Raw genomic sequence first — 19,751 nt, 5'->3', positions numbered from 1 at the left:
CTCATTTGTTTTGCTTAAATTCCATGTATGAGATCATACAGTATTTGTCTTTCTCTGACTTATTTCACTTTGCATTATATTATACTCTCTAGCTTCATCCATGTTGTTACAGATGGAAAGATTTTGTTCCTTTTTATGGCTGAGTAAGATTTATTTTCTCTCTCTCTCTCTCTGAGAGAGATATAGGTTCCACACCCATTGTGAAGCCCAACATGGGGCTTGAACTCATGACCCTAAGATCAAGACCTGAGCTGAAATCAAGTATCAGATGCTTAACCAAATGAGCCACCCAGGCACCCTTTGAATATTTCATTGCATATCTACCTATCTACCTATCACTTATTCTTTATCCATTCATCTATTGATGGACACTTGGGCTGTTTCTATAGTTTGATATTACAAATAATGCTGCTATAAACAGGGGTGCATATAGCTGTTTGAATTAGTGGTTGTGTATTTTTTGGGTAAATACCCAGTAATGTGATTGCTGGATTGTAGGGCAGTTCTATTTTTAACTTTTTGAGGAACCTCCATACTGTCTTCCACATTGACTGCACCAGTTTGCATTCCCATCTGCATGGGGGTTCCTTTTTCTCCACATCCTTGCCTACCCTTGTTGTTTCTTTTGTTTTTGATTTTAGCCATTGTGACAGGTGTGAGGTGGTATGTCATTGTAGTTTTGATTTGCCTTTCCCTCATGAGTGATATTGAGCATCTTTTCATGTGTCTATTGGCCATCTGTTATGTCTTCTTTGGAGAAACGTCTATTCATGTCTTCTGCCCATTTTTAAATAAGATTATTTGTGGTTTTGGTGTTGAGTTGTAAGTTCTTCATCTATTTTGGATACTAACCCTTCACTTGCAAATATCTTCCCATTCAGTAGCTTGTCTTTTTGTTTTGTTGATCATTTCTTTTGCTGTGCAGAAACTTTTAATTTTGATGTAGTCCCAAAAGTTTTTTTTGCTTTTTTTCCCCCCTTGCCTTAGGAGACTTATCTAGAAAAATGTTGTCATGGCCCATGTCAGAGAAATGACTGCCTGTGCTCTTTTTCTAGGATTTTTATGGTTTCAGGTCTCACATTTAGGTCTTGAATCTATTTTAAGTTTATTTTTGTGTATGGTGTGAGAAAGTGGTCCAGTTCCATTCTTTTACATGTAGCTGCCCAGTTTTCCCAAGACCATTTATGGAAGAGACTTTTTCCTATTGTATATAAATTTCTCCTTTGTCAAAGATTAATTGACCATATAGTTGTGGGTTTATTTCTAGGTTTTCTATTCCATTCCATTGATCCATGTGTCTATATTTATGCCAGTACTCTACTGTTTGATTATCACAGCTTTGTATTATAACTTGGAAATCTGGAATTGTGATACCTCCAGTTTTATTTTTTAAGACTGCTTTGGCTATTTGGAGTCTCTTATGGTTCCATAAAAATTTAGTATTCTTCTAGTTTTGTGAAAAATGCTATTGGTATTTTGATAAGGATTTCATTAAATCTCTAGACTGCTTTGGGTAGTATAGAATTTTAACAATATTTGTTCTCCCAATTCATGAACATGGAATATCTTTCCATTTCTTTGTGTCATCTTCATCTTCCTCCATCTGTGTTTTATAGTTTCTCTGTCACTTCTGAATAACTTTGCCAGGTAGAGGATCTTTTCTTTCAGTCCTCTGAACATAAAATGCTATACCCTTCTCACCTGTAAAGTTTCTGCTGAAAAATCTGCTTATAGATTTATGGGAGTTCATTTGTATGCAGTAAGTTGTTTTTTGCTTGCTGCTTTTAATATTTTCTCCATTTTCCATTCTTCTTTGCTGCTCTGTGTTGTCTTCATGTTGACTGATGCTTCTGCTGCTTCTAGTCTCATGTTGAAATAGGCCTCTAGTGTATTTTTCAGTTCAGTTATATTTTTTAGCTCTGTGACTTCTACTTGGTACCTTCTCCTATTTTCCATCTCTTTGTTGAAGTTCTCACTGTGTTAATTCATTCCTCTCTCCAGTTTTGTAAGCATCTTCATGACCATTACTTTGAATTCTTTATTAGGTAAATCACTTACCTCCATTTCATTAATTTTTTTCCCTTTAAGTTTTATCTTTTTTTTTTTTCTTCCCATTTGGAACACACTCCCCTCTTTCTTCATTTTACTTGATTCTCTGTGTTGGTTTCTATATAGCAGATGACACCACAGCCTCTTCCAGTCTTGAAGGAGTGGCCTCGTGTAGGAGATGAAACTTGTTATTCAACTCTGTCTCAGTTCTTGTTTGTCTTTCAAACCTTTATGCTTGTCCAAGCAGCCTATTACATTTTTAATAGCTTCCAGTAGTTGAGGATGTGCCAAGACCTGTCAGCGTCCTGGTGGGGGATGATTTCAGTACCTAGACTGAAGCTGACTGGAAGCCAGACCTCCAGGCATCAGCTTTTAAAAGTATGTAAATATATTACAGTCCTGTGGGACCACAAATGTAAGCCTCCACTGGCCATAAGAACCAGGCCATCTGGAGGTATCCCCTGGGTGGCAAAGTGATCAGGGCTCCAGACAAGTGTATAAGGTCTTTTTTGGGTGATGGTAATGAGGTGGAGCAAGGCAAACGGAGAATGCAATATGGTGTCCTGAGCCTATGTTCCTTGAGAGCAGCTTTGTATGACACTAAATGTGTGCCAGATCTGAAGGAGGTCACTAAGGCCAAAGCCCCAGACCAAGCAAAGACGCCTCCTTCACAGAAAGACTGGGGAGTGTGCCTCAGTCTGTTGTCTGTGCAGTGCCCGGGGGGTGGAAGCCTGCTAGTCTGCCAAGAAAAATCTCTCCAAGCGCCACAGTCCCATGGGGCCCAGGAATGCTAGTCCTCCACCCCCTATCCCAGCACCAGAGCCAGGTGATCAAGGGGTGTTCCCTGAAGGCACCTACAAAAACTGGGGCACCAGATGCATGTACAGCTCCCCTCCAGGCACTGGCACTTGGGAGCACAGCAGAGAATGAGCTCAAAGATAGGGCCCACCCACAGAAGTCTCTGGAAAGGATTATAGTCAGACCCAAGATGTGTGTTTAATTAGAAGTCTGCCACTCAGGCTGTAGTTGTGATGATTAGCTAATAATCTTCCTTCACAGGAAGCCTGAGCTCCTAGGTCTGATGCCTCTTGCTGTGCCCTAGAGGGCAGAGCTGTTAAGGAACTTTCTTCATTGATTATAGTTCTGTGGGACCCATGAGTGTAAGCCTTACTGGGCACCAGAGCCAGGGATGCAGTGATGTACCCTGGCAGCAGTTGCAAAAACTGAGATGCCAGACAGGGGGTTTGATCTGCTTTCTGGATGACACTATTACAGTGCCATAGAACAAGGAATACATGGCTCCCTTGGCCTCTACAGCCAGGAGATCAAGACTGCAGCCTATTTAATGTAATTATTGATACACTAAGGTTTAAATCTATATTTATTTTGTTTGTCCCATCTCTTCATTATAGCCTTTATCTTCTTTCTCCCATCTTTTGAATTAAATGAATTTATGATTTTATCTTATTGCCCCTATTGGCTTATTAGCCTTAACTCTTATTTCAGTGGTTCTTTAGGATTTAATGTATATATCTTTAACTAATAGTCTACCTTCAAGTATTTCACTACTTCATATATAACATAATGCCCTTAAAATAGCATATATTTCCATTTCTCTAATTTCATCCTTTGTGCTATTACTGTCATATTTTTAACTTATAAACCACACTCCATATTATTCTTGTTTAAATGGATGTATTAGTTTGCTAAGACTGCTATAACAGAATACTGCAAATTGGGTGGCTTAAACAGAATGTATTTTGTCACACTTCTAGAGGCTAAAAGTCTGAGATCAAGGTGTCTACAGGGTTGGTCATTTTGAGGGCTGTGAAGGAAAATCCGTTCATGCCTTTATTCTAGCTACTGGTTGTTGGCAATCTTCATGGTCTTTGGCTTGTAGAACCATCACCCCTCTGCTTTCACATGACATTCTCCCTGCGAGTGTGTGTGTTTTTCTAAGCCAGGACTTCTTTTTATAAGAATATTACAATCATATTGAATAAGAACCCACCCTAATGACCTCATTTTAACTATTATCTCTGTAAAGACCCTATCTCCAAATAAAGTAACATACCAGAAGTCAGACTCCAACATATCTTTCCAAGGAGGAATAGGAAAGAATTCAACCCATAATAATGGTCAGTTGTCTTTTAGAGAGTTTAAATAATAAAGAAAAAAACTACATTTTTTTACAACTATGTATGTTCTTTATCATTTTGTGTAGATATGTATTTTCACCTGGTTGAAGCACTTCTTCCTTAACATTTCTTGAAATGTAAATTGGCAGATGTTGAATCCTTGAAGCTTTTGAATGTCTGAAAAATATTTTGTCTTTATTTTTGAAAGATAGTTTTGCTTGGTGACAAATTATTATCTTTCAGTATTTTAACATGTCTTTTTAAAAAAATCTGGTTCCTTTTAAGAATTTCTCTTTATCACTGTGTTTTGATTTTGTGTATGTGTTGGGGGGGGGGATTATTACCATGTCCCTTGGTGTAATTTTGTTTCTTGAGCTTGTGGGCTTATTGAGCTTCTTGGACTTGTGAATTTATAGCTTTTATCAAATTTGGAAAATTTTAGGCCATTATTTCTTTAATCTCACTGCCTTGTGGAAGGGACTCCAATTATGCTTGTATTTGGCCACTTGATATTATCTCATTGCTCACTGATGTTCTTCCAACTTAAAAAATTATTTTCATATTTAATTTTGGATAGTTTCTATTGTCATGTCTTCAATTTAACTTTTCCTCTGCAACATCTAATGGGCTTAATTCTATCTAGTATGTGTTTCACATCCTACATGGTATTATCCATCCCTAGAAGTTAGATTTGGTATTTTTAAGTATGTTCTAGGTCTCTAAACTTTTTGTACATACAGAATACGGTCATTCTATTTTATGTCCTTGTTTCCTAATTTTAACATCTATGTCAGTTCAGGGTTGGTCTTTGTTGATTATGGCTGGTAATTTCTTTATTGGATGTCTAACATGGATTTTTACCTTGTTGGGTGCTGGATGGCATTGTACTGCTATGAATATTCTTGAGCTTTGTTCTGGGACGTAGTTAAATTACCTGGAGACACTTTGATCTTTTTGGGTCTTCTAAGATTTGTTAGGTGGGACTGGACAGTCTAAGGCTAAATATTTTCTAGTACTCAGGTAAGACTCTTCTGTGTACTCATACCTAATGCACTGTGATTGTTTAGGTTTCTAGTATGGCTGATGGGAACAGGTACTATTTTCACCCTATATAAGTGCCAGGCACTATAACCTCGACTCCTTTCTAGTGCAGTTCGAGTCTCATGTAGTTTTCTCACACATGTCATGTACTGACCAGTACTCAGCTGAGTACTCAAGGAGGACTCTGCCTCTGGCTATCACATAATTAGTACTCTGTTCTCTGAACCCTAGCTGCCTTGGCTTAGGACTCTCAGCTCTACCTCCACAACTCAGGGAATCAGCTGGGCTTTGCCTGGGATTCCCTCTCTGTCATGTCCTAGAAAGTCTTTGAAGGCCATATGCTGGTGCAAAAGTAGGACTCAACTTCTTTGTTTTTAGTCTTTCAGTGATCATCATCCTTTATCACCCGATATTCAATGTCTTGTAAATTACTTATATTTTGTCCACTTTTTGTTGCTTTAGGTAGAGGAAAGATCAATCTGGTCCTTGTTACTCCATTTTGGCTGGAAGTGAAAGTCTCTTTGTTTTAAAATTAGTTATAGCATTCTGATTCTACTACTGAACTTATATAAAGAAGTTCTGTGGTCTTCCCCAATGACTTTACAGTTTAAAGTTTATGGCTCTCTGTATAAACAAATTTAATATTTATCTGAGCCCAAAGTTTAGATCAAATGGTTATCTTATTTCAGCAGTCCCTAAAGGATATCTCTAATGTGTGTCCTGACGAAAGAAGAAAATCCATGTACAAAGCCAAATGCATTTTAGAAGTATAGGTCCTGATGGCACAGGAATTCTTTGCAGTGATAAGCTAAGATCAGCTATTTTACCATAAAGCAAACATCTGTACACCTTTCAGAAGTAGAGATAATGGTAATAGTTTGTTAGCATTTTTTCGTCAAAATTCAAAGGATTCATGTGAAAGTTCAATCTCTGGAACTTTTCAGTAAGAATGGCAAACATTTCTTTAGCATTCACTATGTAATAGGCACTGTGCTAAGTGTTTTAAATACTTCTTAACTAGACATTACAACTGTCCTATGAAATATGGTCCATTACTAACCCCATCATATAGATAAGAGAACAGGCTCAGAGTTGCAACCCCAGGTTGAAATAAGATTCTATTCTTTTATTCACGATATAGTTAATGAGTACTTCATGTACTAGGCATTCTTGGTGCTAGGAATATAGCAGCACAGTGAAAAATTTACACTGTAACACATTCTCTTTCTTTATAACATTAAAAATGCAATTTGTAAAAAATTTTGGTGCCTAATGCCTTATCAAAAGTATACATGAATTTGTCATTAAGAAAAAAAAATCTAATTTTAAAAGCAGGGGAAACATTTTAAGTAGTTTCACCTACTAAGTACAAATGGCTGGGACTTAATAAAGTTTTAACTGTCTCAAAAGCCCTTGCTCTTGACATTATTCCATAACGGCGCTACATCACAGTACACTTCAGAAAAAGATACCTCAAACAAACAAAAAGCCCAAACCTAACAGCTATCTGGAAATCTTTGCAATCTACTAAAGTCTCTTGATTACAACAATAGATAAACAGGAAACAAAATAAATAAAAACCTGTATTATTTTGACCAGTACCAATTTGTCAACTAAATGCTCAAAAATTTAATGGAATATTTATTTGCTTTTGAATAGAAATTTCATACCAACTTGTTCAAAGACAAAACACTTGCTATTTTAGGATTATAAAGACAGCTTTTCAATATCTTCAAGTCTCAAAACAAAACAGAGCTATGCATACCTCTACAGCAGGTACAATGTCTATGCCAACAGTTAGAAATTCTTCAAACTTCAGAAATGGGTTAAAGCAGCTGCCAACATCAAGTAATCTGATCTTTCCTGAGGTCTGTAGCAACCTAAAAATAGATGATTTTCAGTTCAACTTTTACAGGATAAAACAAAGTATAAGACAAAAAGATCATAAAAATCATTGGCTAAATTTTTGGTCTCAAGATCCCTTTACACATTTAAAAATTACTGAAGGCCCTAAAGACCTTAGTATCATATTTGAAATTAAACTGAGTAGTGAAAAAACATTAATTCATTTATTTAACATGCTGCAATAGGCTTTTTAAAAAATGTAAATTATACTTTTAAGATGCAAAGTCTAGATTAGAAAGATAATAAAAAGTGAGGTATTGCTTTACATTTTTTCAAGTGTCTTTAATGCCTGGTTTAATAGAGGACAGATGAATTCTCATATGGGCTTTTGTGTACAGGCTGTTGTAACATCACATGCCATGTAGTTCGGAAAACTCTACACTCATGAGAGAAAGAGTAATAAAGACAAATGACATCTTAGTATTATTAAAATAATTTTTCACCCACAGAGATCCTGGAAGGGTCTCAGATCCCCAGACCACACTTTGAAAACTGTCCTTGTAGATAAAAGAACGCATTCACAAATCAAATCTCATTAGTCAATATAACAATGTCCTTGGACTTCACTTCAATTTGTCTCAGGAATTTAAAGGAACCAACAGAACATCATAAATAGTGTTCTTAAACTTATGAAAAATTTTTATTGTGTGCAAGAGCTTTTCTCATGTCCAAAAACAGTCATTTCTGGTTTTGTGTACCTTCTTTTTTCTACTATTGTATAAAGCTGGTCACCTACAACTATCAATCTATGTAGTAGCAAGTAAGGATAAAGGAAACTGGATTTTATTGGACCCAAGCCTGTTCAGATAGTAAAGCAATAATAAAATTAAAGTTCAGACATATTCCATTTCCTTTGATAACTTCCTTTAAAAAATTTATGAGAACATATTGGAAAAGTAAAGGAAATAAAATATAGGCGAATAATTGGGTAAAAATAGAATCTTGGTTCTCTGAAGTATAAAGGGCAGAGAGAACCTTTCCAGCTTCTCTTCCTTACACTTTGGCTACCATTTTCCTTTGGATCCACTGGGAGATGTTAAACTACAGACAGAAGGTTAAGCTCCTGAAAAAGGCACTATAAGTCAAAATAACAAAGTTGATATTTTTCAGAAAAGGAATGCAATAAATAGGGGTTGTATTTTTTATGAAGAGCACGATGCCTAACATTTTATAGAAATGACCACCATCACCACTTGAGAGTATATGGCAGGGTATAATATGATAAAAACAATATGAACTAATTAAGAACTCAACAAAAGAGCTATGAGGGTATAAGGGAATAACTCAAGATGGCCTTCATTGTCCATATCTGTAAAAAGACTCAATACCTCTGACAATGACCTCTAGATGAATGTCGGTTCTTGAAAGGAATAGCTAGCAACTCTGCCAGTGAAAAGAGCCACTCCAAGAGGTAATTTCCAGTACTGCAGCCACCCAGGAAGCAGCTTAATATGTAGTTTGGGTGAGGCATATAACAAAAAAAGATCTGTAAAGTTGAATTAAGTTTGGTGATACCTGAAATATCATAATACACTAGGTTCCAAGGAATAAAGATGCCAGCAAACATATGTGACACAGGTACCAAGCTGCTAAACAGAGCAAAAGATCCAGTAGACAGGGGCCATAGGAATGCCTGGCATTTAGCTGACATTTGCTGCTGAACACAAATTTGAATACTCAAATCATAACCAGTTAGAATAAATGAGTATCTGTAACAATAATAACATATACACTATTAGATAACCCTGGCTTCAAGTAGGATTATAGGGACTAAGAACAAGAGTTCTGGAATCAGAGAGATGAGGATCAAAACCTGATTCTGTCCTTCACCTGTGTAATATGGGGACAATTATGGTGCCCACACTTATGAGTTGTTTCCAGGATTAAATGAGATAATGCATTTATAATGCTTGATCAATATTTGCTACATGGCAAGTGCTCAAAATTGTTAGCTGTTAATGTTATAGATGGAATTTTTTTGTGGTTAATCCAGTAATGATCTTCCTGAACATAGTAAAAGCAGAATTTGCCTCATATTAAATTATATACTAGTAGATTCTGGTAAACTGGCTAGCAAATTCCTCACAGTCTCTTAAAAAGTGCTTCTTGTAAATTTTTCTATCTGGATGGAGTATTCTAAATCATTCAAGTTAATTCAACATTATGATACAATCATCAATAACAATATCATGGATTTATTCTCAGTATGTACCTCAGTCCATTTCAAATTCTTTGGTTCAGCTCCTTAATTTATTTGCATCAAACACATATTTACAGTTTAAAGAATAATCATATAGTGAACATCCAAGTAATTACCATCCAGGTCAAGAAATGAAACACTGCCTACACCCTGGAAGCATGACCCTCCCTGATGACATCCTTCATCCCTTTGTGTAATTGTAGCCACTATCCTGATTTTCATGGTAATCATTCTCTTCATTGCCTTTTATAGTCTTACTACCTATGACCACATGCCTAAACAATAGTTTTTTTTTTTTTTTTTGAGAGAGAGCGCATGAGAGTGGACAAGGGAATAGATAAAAAATAAAATCAAGCGTAATATTATAGAAAGTCTTCAGTCACAAGTAAAGAGAGCAAGAGGAGGAGGAACAGAAAAGGACTACAAAATACAGGAAAAAAATTAACAAAATGACAATAAGGACATCAATAATTACTTTAAATGTAAATGGTCTCAATGCACCAATTGAAAGATGAAGGATGGCAGAATGGATGAGGAGACTCATTTCAGACTTACATACAGACTGAAAGTGAAAGGATGAGAAGAGGTGTTCCATGCAAATGGAAGTGATGGAAAAAGGTCAGAGTGGCAATACTTGTATCAGACAAAGTAGACCTTCAAACAGAGACTAACAAAACACAAAGAAGGGTACTACATAATGATAAAGGGGTCAATCCAACAAGAGGATATAAAAATTGTAAATATCTATGCACTCAACATTGGAGGACCTAAATATATAAAGTATCAAGACATAAATGGAAAAACAGAGTAATACATAAACAGGACTTTAACAATACCCTACCTACATCAATGCATAGATTATACAGGCAGAAAATCAACAAGAAAACCGTCTGTGAGCAACACATTAGACCATCTTAAGATGGACTTAAGAAATATACACAAAACATTTCATCCCAAAACAACAGAATATACATTCTTTTCAAGTGCATGGGAAACATTCTCCAGGACAGATCACATGTTAGTCCACAAAACAAGTCTCAATAAATTTTAAGATTGAAATCCTATCATGCATCTTTTCTGACCACAATGGTATGAAACTAGAAATCAGTCACAAGGAAGAAACTGGAAAAAACACAAGTGGAGATTAAACAATAGGCTACTGAACAGCCAATGAGTTGATAAAGAAATCAAAGGTACATGGAGAAAAATGAAAACAAAACCACAATGGCCCAAATAATCTTTGGAGTTCTAAAAGGGAAATTTATAGTGATACAGGCTTACCACAAGAAACAAGAAAAAGCTCAAACAATCTAACCTTAAACTAGAAAAAGAAGAACAAAGGTCAAGGTTAGTAGAAGAAAGGAAATAATAAAGACTGGAGCAAAAATAAATGAAAGAGACCTGACAAAGGTAAACACCAATAAAACCAAGAGTTGCTTCTTTGAAAAGATAAGTCTGGCTAAAGATTTATCAATTTTATCAAGAAAGAAAAGAGGATTCAAATAAATAAAATCAGAAATGAAAGAGAAATAATAGATTATTAAAAATTATATGCTCAATACTGTACAACCTAGAAAAAATAAATTCCTAGAAATATACAATCTTCCAAAACTGATTAAAACATAGAAAATCTGCATATTGATTTTTTTAGTTATGAAATTCAATCAGCTATAAAAAAAACACAACTCCCAACAAACAGAAGTCCAGGACTAGATGGATTCACAGGTGAATTCTAACATTTAAAGAAAAGTTAATACCTGTACCCTTCAAACTATTCCAAAAACTTGACTAGGAAGAAAGATTCCCAAATTCATTTTGCAAGGCCAAGATACATCAGCCTGATACCAAAACCAGACAAAGACACTACAAAAATAAAAAACTATAAGCCAACATTGCTGATAAACATAGATGCAAATATCCTCAACAAAATATTAGCCAACCATGGCATTCAACAATCCTTTGAAAAAAAGGATCATTCATCACGATCAAGTGGGAAGTATTTCAGGGATGCAAGGATGCTATAATATTTGCAAATCAATGTGATACAACACATCAACAAAAAGGATAAAAATCTTAACAGATGCAGGAAAAGCGTCTGACAAAACTCAACATCTGTTTGTGATAAAAACTCAAAAAAGTCAGTTTAGGAGGGGAAAAACCTCAGTATAATAAAGGCCATATATGAAAAACCCACAGCTTACATCATACTCAATGGTGGAAAAACAAAGTTTTTACGATCAGGAAGGAGCCAAGGATGTCTATTCTCACCACTTTTATTTAACATAGTACTGGAAATCCCAGCCACTGCAATCACACGAGGAAAAGAAATAAAAAGCATCCAACTTGGTAAGGAAGATGTATAAAACTCTCATTTGCAGATGCCATGATAGTATAAATAAAAAGCCCTAAAGATTATACCAAAAAAAAAACCAAACCTACCAGAATAAATGAATTCAGTAAAGTTTCATGACACAAAACTAATACACAGAAATTGGTTGTGTTTCTACACACTAATAACAAAGTAGCAGAAAAAGAAATTAAGAAAATAATCCCATTTACCATCACACCCCAAAGTATAAAATACCTAGGCATAAACTTAACCAAGGAGGGGAAAGACCTGTACTCTGAAAACTATAAAACACTGCTGAAAGAAAATGAAGACAACACAGACTAATGGAAAGATATTCCATACCCATGGAAGAATTACTGCTGTTAAAATGTCCATACTACCCAAAGCAATCTATAGATTCAATGCAATCCCTGTCAAAATACCAACAACATTTTTCACAGAACTAGAACAAGTAATACTAATACTTGTATGGAACCACAAAAGACCCTGAAGAATCTTGAGAAAGAAGAAAAAGCTGAAGATATCAGAATCCCAGATTTCAAGATATACTACTACAAAGCTGTACTACTCAAAACAGTATGTTACTGGCACAAAATCAGACACACAGATCAATAGAAAAGAGTTCAGAAACCAATGCAAGCCTAAATGGTCAATTAATCTACAACAAAGAAGGCAAAAAATACACAATGGAAAAAAGACCATCTCTTCAATAAATGGCAAAACTAGAAGCTACATGCAAAAGAATAGAATTGGACAACTTTCTTATACCATACACACAAAAAAACTCAAAACTGATTAAAGACCTAAATGTGAGACATGAAACCATAAAATTTCTAAAAGAAAACATGGGCAGTAATCTCTTTGACATGGGTCCTAGCAACATTTTTGTATATCTGTCTCCTCAGGCATACATCTTAACACCAAAAAACCAAACAATACAATTAAAAAATGGTCAGAGGACCAGAGTAGACATTTTTCCAAAGATGACATACAGGTGACCATACAGATACATAAAACATGTTTAATATCACTAATTCAGGACATGCAAATCAAAACCACAGTGAGCTATTAACTTATATTTGCCAAAATGGCTAGAATCAAAAAGACAAGAATGGTGTTGGCAAAGACGTGGAGAAAAAGGAACCCTTGTACACTGCTGATGGGAATGCAAACTGGGTCAGCCACTGTGGGAAAACAGTATGGAAATTCCTCAAAAATTTAAAAATAGAAATACTACATGACCCAGTAATTCCACTGCTGGGCATTTACTCAAAGAAAATGAAAACATTTGAAAAATATATGCACCCCTATGTTTACTGCAGCATTATTTACAATAGCCATGATATGGAAGCAACCCAGTGTCCGTTGGCAGATGAATGGATAAAGATGTGGGGTGTGTGTCTATATATATGTATATATATAGATAGTCACAATGGAATACATATAGTATATTTTATATACATACAATGATATGTATGCACACGCACACACACACACACACAATGGAGCATTATTCAACCATAAAAAAGATTAAAATCTTGCCAACTGCAACAACATGGATAGACCTAGAGGATATTATGCCAAGTGAAGTAAGTCAGAAAGAGAAGGAAAAATTTCACAATTTCATTTACATGTGGAATCTAAAGAGCAAATGAATCAACAAACAAAAACCAGAAACAGACCCATAAACACAGAAAACAAACTGGTGGTTGCCAGAGAAGGGGGGGCAGCGTGCATAAAATGGGTGAAGTGGCAGTGGGAGATACAGGCTTCCAGTTATAGAATGAGTAAGTCACAGGGATAAAAGGTATAGCATAGGGAATATATAGTCAACGGTATTGTGCTAGCATTGTATGGTGACAGATGGTAGGCATACTTGTGGTGAGCACAGCCTAAGGTATGGAGTTGTCAAATCACTATGTTGTCCACCTGAAACTAATGTAACATTGTGTGTCAACTATATTTCAATAAAAAAAATAGTGAATATACTCATGTGACTCTTACATTTGTTTTATACATTTTTTCTAAAGATTTATTTATTTGACAGAATGAGAGAGCACAAGCAGGGGGAACAGTAGAGGTAGAGGGAGAAGCAGGGTCCCCGCTGAGAAGGGAGCCCAATGAGGGGCTTGATCCCAGGACCTTGGGATCATGACCTGAGCCAAAGGCAGATGCCCAACCATCTGAGCCACTCAGGCACCCGTTTTATACAATTTTATAAAACATTTTTATAAAAGTTACATGTATGGTTGAAATGAATATCACTTTGGAGTTTTGGGGTACCCTTTCTAGTTTTAGCCATTAGGGCAGTTTGTTAATCATGTTGTTAAAATGCTCTATAGTCTTACTGCTTTTTAATGCTTGCTCTCTCAGTTCTTGAGAAGGTGTTAAAAGTAATCCATTTGTTTTTGAGGAAGCAGAAAAGAAAGATCTCTGTAAATTGATTTGAAAGGATATTATTTTTTTTCATTTTTGGGAAAAAAAAAAAAGCCCTCAAGACGGAAAACCAGAATTAGTAAAACCTCAGAGGTTTTGGAAATGAGGTGGATGTTTTAAGGAAGGGACGGGACATCTAAGTACACCTTCCTTTGTATCCCTACTTTGTAGTTCAGACCTTTTAAAATCAGTAATGTTTTACATATTAAAAAAATAAAATTAGATCACAGGGATAATTAAAAACACAAAATGAAAAGACGAGAAAGTAAGGAACCTAGTATGTATCAAGTAACAGGGAGGAAAAAAAATTCAGTAACTTCTGAACGTAGCATTCGGACTATAATAATCTTAATAGGTAATATTTTAAGGACAAAAGAAATGCAAAGAAATCCTGAATTTTACTTAGTATGTTGCTGTAGTACTGACTGGTAGAGTCAAAAAGAAAGTTGTTCTTTACAGAAGAGTAAGAATCAATAAATGTTTAAGCTAATAAGATACTGAAAAATTACCATTTTCTAACAACTACAATAAAACAAACTTGATATAAGCAAAATCATTAATGGATACTAAAGCCACTAGTGAAAATTATCAAGGAACAGGAAATACACTCAGTCTTCATGTATAACCCCACAGAATACAAAAACCTTCATAGTGAAGCAATCTGGTGGACACTTTAGTCAAATGATTGAACTTAACATCACTGAGAATGAGACAAAATGACATGTGCCCTCTTACACTGAGAACACAGTACAATCTGTGTAGTATGCCTATCAAATATGTTTTACACGAATCTATACCACAGGGAATGTTCTAGATTAATGAAGCCTAAGAGATAATTCAACTAAATATGTAATCTTTGGTTCTCGTATCAAATAATCAATTACCAATGTTACAGCTGTAACAAACTGTAACTACAGTTACAAAGATTATTGCAACAATCTGGAAAATTTGGATTATACTTTTATATAACTATACTAATGTTAATTCCTGAGTGATGATAATTGTATTGTGGCTATGTAGGCAAATCTCCTTGATCTCTGGTGATACTTCAACCCTAAAAACTTGAGCATGTAACTCAAATGAGCTCAGAAAAAAACAAAAGGAAAAACGTTACAGAGATATGAAACAAATGTAGCAAAATATTAATTATTAATGAATTTTAATGAATATAAAGGTATTATTTATAGTACTCATAATTTTCCTAAGAAGTTTGAAATTTATCAAACTATAATGGAAAAATGACTAGATTTATCTGTCAATTTTTGCTTTATATTTATTAAAGCTACACTACTAGACATATATGAATTAAACATTGTTATATTTTCCTGTAAAATCACATCTATCATTTTGAAAAAATCTTTATCTATAGAAATAATGTTTACTCTAAAGTCTTATGCTTTGGATAGGTCTCTCAAAAGCAGCATAATCTGGATTTTTAAATCCAGTCTGACAATCTGTCTTTTAACCAGAGTATTTAGATCATTTACATTTTGTTTAAAAAAATTTGAGAGAGAGAGAGAGAATGCATACATGGGGGGAGGGACAGAGGGAGAGAGAAACTCAAACAGACTCTGCACTGAGCGTGGAGCCTGATGTACACTCTCTAATGAATAAATACATACATAAATAAATTTATGTGCATGTATCCTCTCTCTCAAATAAATGAATTCAGTGGGAGGGGCAGACTCCAAGCAAAGCGCAGAGCACAACTAGAGGCTTGATCTCAGAACCCTGAGATCACGACCTGAGGCTAAACCAAGAGTCGGATGCTTAACAGACTGTGCCACCCAGTCACCCCTAGATTTTGATGTGATTTACCGAAATACATTGATTTATATCTATTATCTTACTTGATACTTTTCCATCTGTTCTACCTGTTCTGTTTCTTTTCACCCTGGGAACTTTAAAATCTCAGACATCCTGATTTAATTGGTGTAGGATGAAGTCTGGGCATTGGGATTTTTAACGGTTCCCCAAGTACATGCATTGTATAGCCAAGGTTGAGAAGTGGTTTTAGATTTTTCCTTCAAAATTTTAACAATTATATAGATATATTTTCATTTTGCTGATTTGAAAATTTTACAGTTTCTATTCTGTTAGGAAAATGTATATTTAACTACTGGATAACCTTAACCTTCTCCTAGACCACACAAAGGCTTCAGGATACTTAAATCTGTTACACACAACTGATGTTAGTCTTTCGGTGTATTCTGTTTGATAAATGCCTATATTTACCAATATATTTACCAGTTTTTTGGTTCTTCATTCCTTCTTTCACCTCAGGCTTTCCATCTTGGTTCATTTTCCTTCTGCCTGAAATACATCTTTAGATTTCTTTTAGTAAGTGTTTGTATTCCCATTCTTTCCTCTCCTTCTGCAACTCTAATAAGAGGTTAGACTTTCTCATCATTTTATCTTGTGTCTTTAAACATTTTAATTCTATTTTTTGAATACTGTCTGTACATGGCATTATGGATAATTTCACTTACTCTGTCTCACCCAACTGAATAATTTCCTCTTTAATTCATGCTCTATACTGAGTTATTTTAATTATTTTATTTCTACAAGATCTATTTTTTAATTTTAGCTTTGCAAAAGGCTAACAAGTCCTTAACATTTCTAATCCCTGTAGAAATTTTCAAGCAATTTTTTTTTTTTTTTTTTTAAGAGAGGGAGGGAAGAAGGGGAGAGGGATAGAGAGAATTCTAAGCAGGCTCCATGCCCAGTGAAGAGCCCAACTTGGGGCTCCATCTCACAACCTTGAGACAATGACCTGAGCAGAGATCAAGAGTCAGATGCTTAACCAACTAAGTCACCCAGGTGCCCCTCTTTTCTTTTTTAAATATAGTTTATTTTTATAAAAAACGTTATAAATTCTAGTATCTGCGGCTTTTCTAGATCTGTTCTTGCTATCTGCTGGCTTTAGATCACAGCACTTTGTTCCCATATAGACTTATTTACTCTGAGTGGTTTACTTTTCTTATATATGAAGATTTTTGAGCAGAAGTATTTATTTTTGCTTCTGTCAGTTAACCAGGGATACCACCAGTGTAGGACCACTTTATCTAAATAAATTCAGGGTCTAAATTTTTTTGAACAAGGTTGGTGATGTAAATTTGGACTATGAGTGTGCTTGGGATGTCCTGTAGTTTCAACTTGTCAGGGTCTGTCATGCTCTGGGTGAATGAGGTAGATTTACTCTGGTTCATTCTTAAACTGAGAAAGCAGTTCTTTGGAACTTCAACTCTGTAACAGTGGAATATGAAAACCAGAGTTCAAGTTTGCCACTTTGGATTCTGCTTTCTGTTCTGGGTTCCTGCCAGAATTTGCATTATGGCCTTATCAGTTCTTTGATTTTTTTAATACTTAAAAAAAAATTAACATATAATGTATTATTTGTGTCAGGGGTACAGGTCTGTGATTTATCAGACTTATCTAATACCCAGCGCTCACCACAACACATACCCTCCCCAGTGTCCATCACCGAGCCACCCCATCCCCCTATCCCCCTACTCCCTCCCCTCCAGCAACCCTCAGTTTGTTTCCTAAAAGTAAGAGTCTCTTATGGTTTGTCTCCCTCTCTGATTTCGTTGTTTCATTTTTCCTCTCTTCCCCTATGATCCTCTGCCTTGTTTCTTAAATTCCACGTATCGTGAGATTATACGATAATTGCCTTTCTCTGACTGACTTACTTCGCTTAGTATACCTTCTAGTTCCATCCATGTTGTTGCAAATGACAAGATTTCATTTTTGATAGCTGTGTAACATTCCACAGTATATATCTAAAACACAACTTCTCTATCCATTCATTTGTCAATGGACATCTGGCTCTTTCCATAGTTTGGCGATTATGGACATTGCTGCTATAAACATAGGGGTGCAGGTGCCCCTTTGGATCACATTTGTATCTTTGGGGTAAATACCCAGTATGCAATTGCTGGGTAGGGTATCTCTACTTTCCACATTTTGAGGAACCTCCATACTGTTTTCCAGAGTGGCTACACCAGCTTGCTTCCCATGAACAGTGTAGGAGGGTTCCCCCTTTCTCCCCATCCTTGCCAACATCTTTCGTTGCCTGCCTGGTTAATTTTAGCCATTCTGACTGGTGCGAGGTGGTATCTCATTGAGGTTTTGATTTGGATTTCCCTGATGCCGAGCGATGCTGACAACTTTTTCATATATCTGTTGGCCATTTGGATGTCTTCTTTGAAGAAGTGTCTGTTCATGTCTTCTGTCCATTTCTTGATTGGGTTATTTGTTCTTTGGGTGCTGAGTTTGGTAAGTTTTTTATACATTTTGGATACTAGCCCTTTATGTGATATGCCATTTGCAAATATCTTCTCCCATTCTGTAGGTTGTCTTTTGGTTTTGTTGACTGTTTCCTTTGCTGTGCAAAAGCTTTTGATCGTGATGAAGTCCCAATAGTTCATTTTTGCCCTTGCTTCCCTTGCCTTTGGCAATGTTTCTAGGAAGCAGTGCTGCGGCTGAGGTCGAAGAGATTGCTGCCTGTGTTCTCCTCAAGGATTTTGATGGATTCCTGTCTCACATTGAGGTCTTTCAACCATTTTGGGTCTATTTTTGTGTGTGGTGTAAGGAAATGGTCCAGTTTCATTCTTCTGCATGTGGCTGTCCAATTTTCCCAAAACCATTTGTTGAAGAGACTGTCTTTTTTCCATTGGACATTCTTTCCTGCTTTGTCGAAGATTAGTTGACCATAGAGTTGAAGGTCTGTTTCTGGGTTCTCTATTCTGTTCCATTAATCTAGATGTCTTTTTTTGTGCTAGTACCATACTGTCTTGATTATTATAGCTTTGTAATAGAGCTTACAGTCCAGAATTGTGATGCCACCAGCTTTGCTTTTCTTCTTCAACCTTCCTCTGGCTATTCGAGGTCTTTTCTGGTTCCATACAAATTTTAGGATTATTTGTTCCAGTTCTATGAAAAAAAACTGATGGTATTTTAATAGGGATTGCACTGAATGTGTAGATTGCTCTAGGGAGCATAGACATTTTCACAATATTTGTTCTTCCAATCCACAAGCATGGAACATTTTTTCCATTTCTTTGTGTCTTCCTCAATTTCTTTCATGAGTGTTCCATAGTTTTCTGATTACAGATCCTTTGCCTCACTGGTTAGATTTATTCCTAGGTATCTTATGGTTTGGGGTGCAATTGTAAACGGGATTGACTCCTTAATTTCTCTTTCTTCTGTCTCATTGTTAGTGTATAGAAATGCAACTGATTTCTGTGCATTGATTTTATATCCTGCCACTTTACTGAATTCCTGTATGAGTTCTAGCAATTTTGGGGGGGAGCCTTTTGGGTTAATCACATAAAGTATCATGTCATCTGCAAAGAGTGAGAGTTTGACTTCTTTGCCGATTTGGATGCCTTTTATTTCTTTTTGTTGTCTGACTGCTGTGGCTAGGACTTCTAATACTATGTTGAATAGCAGTGGTGATAGTGGACATCCCTGCAGTGTTCCTGACCTTAGGGGAGAAGTTCTCAGTTTTTCCCCACTGAGAATGATATTTGCTGTGGGTTTTTCATAGATGGCTTTTATGATATTAAGGTATGTGCCCTCTATCCCTACACTGTGGAGAGTTTTAATCAAGAAAGGATGATGTACTTTG

The 19,751-nt window shown here is 35.8% G+C and overlaps 1 protein-coding gene across 1 annotated transcript in view; it reads right to left on the bottom strand.

Annotated features, from left to right (window-relative positions):
- BMT2 (base methyltransferase of 25S rRNA 2 homolog) overlaps positions 1-19,751 on the bottom strand; it is a 95,033-nt gene that overhangs the window by 14,662 nt on the left and 60,620 nt on the right. The window contains exon 4 of the mRNA XM_064575030.1: positions 6,994-7,108. Within this exon, the coding sequence (XP_064431100.1) occupies positions 6,994-7,108 (115 nt within the window). The remainder of the gene's footprint in view (positions 1-6,993; positions 7,109-19,751) is intronic.

This window comes from Mirounga angustirostris, unplaced genomic scaffold (genome assembly GCF_029215605.1).
Source record: "Mirounga angustirostris isolate CCGP_5_RB_7025 unplaced genomic scaffold, mMirAng1.0.hap1 SCAF_12, whole genome shotgun sequence".
NCBI lineage: Eukaryota > Metazoa > Chordata > Mammalia > Carnivora > Phocidae > Mirounga > Mirounga angustirostris.
The sequence above is the reverse complement of the archived record's forward strand: the minus strand, read 5'-3'. Positions and strand labels throughout refer to the sequence as shown.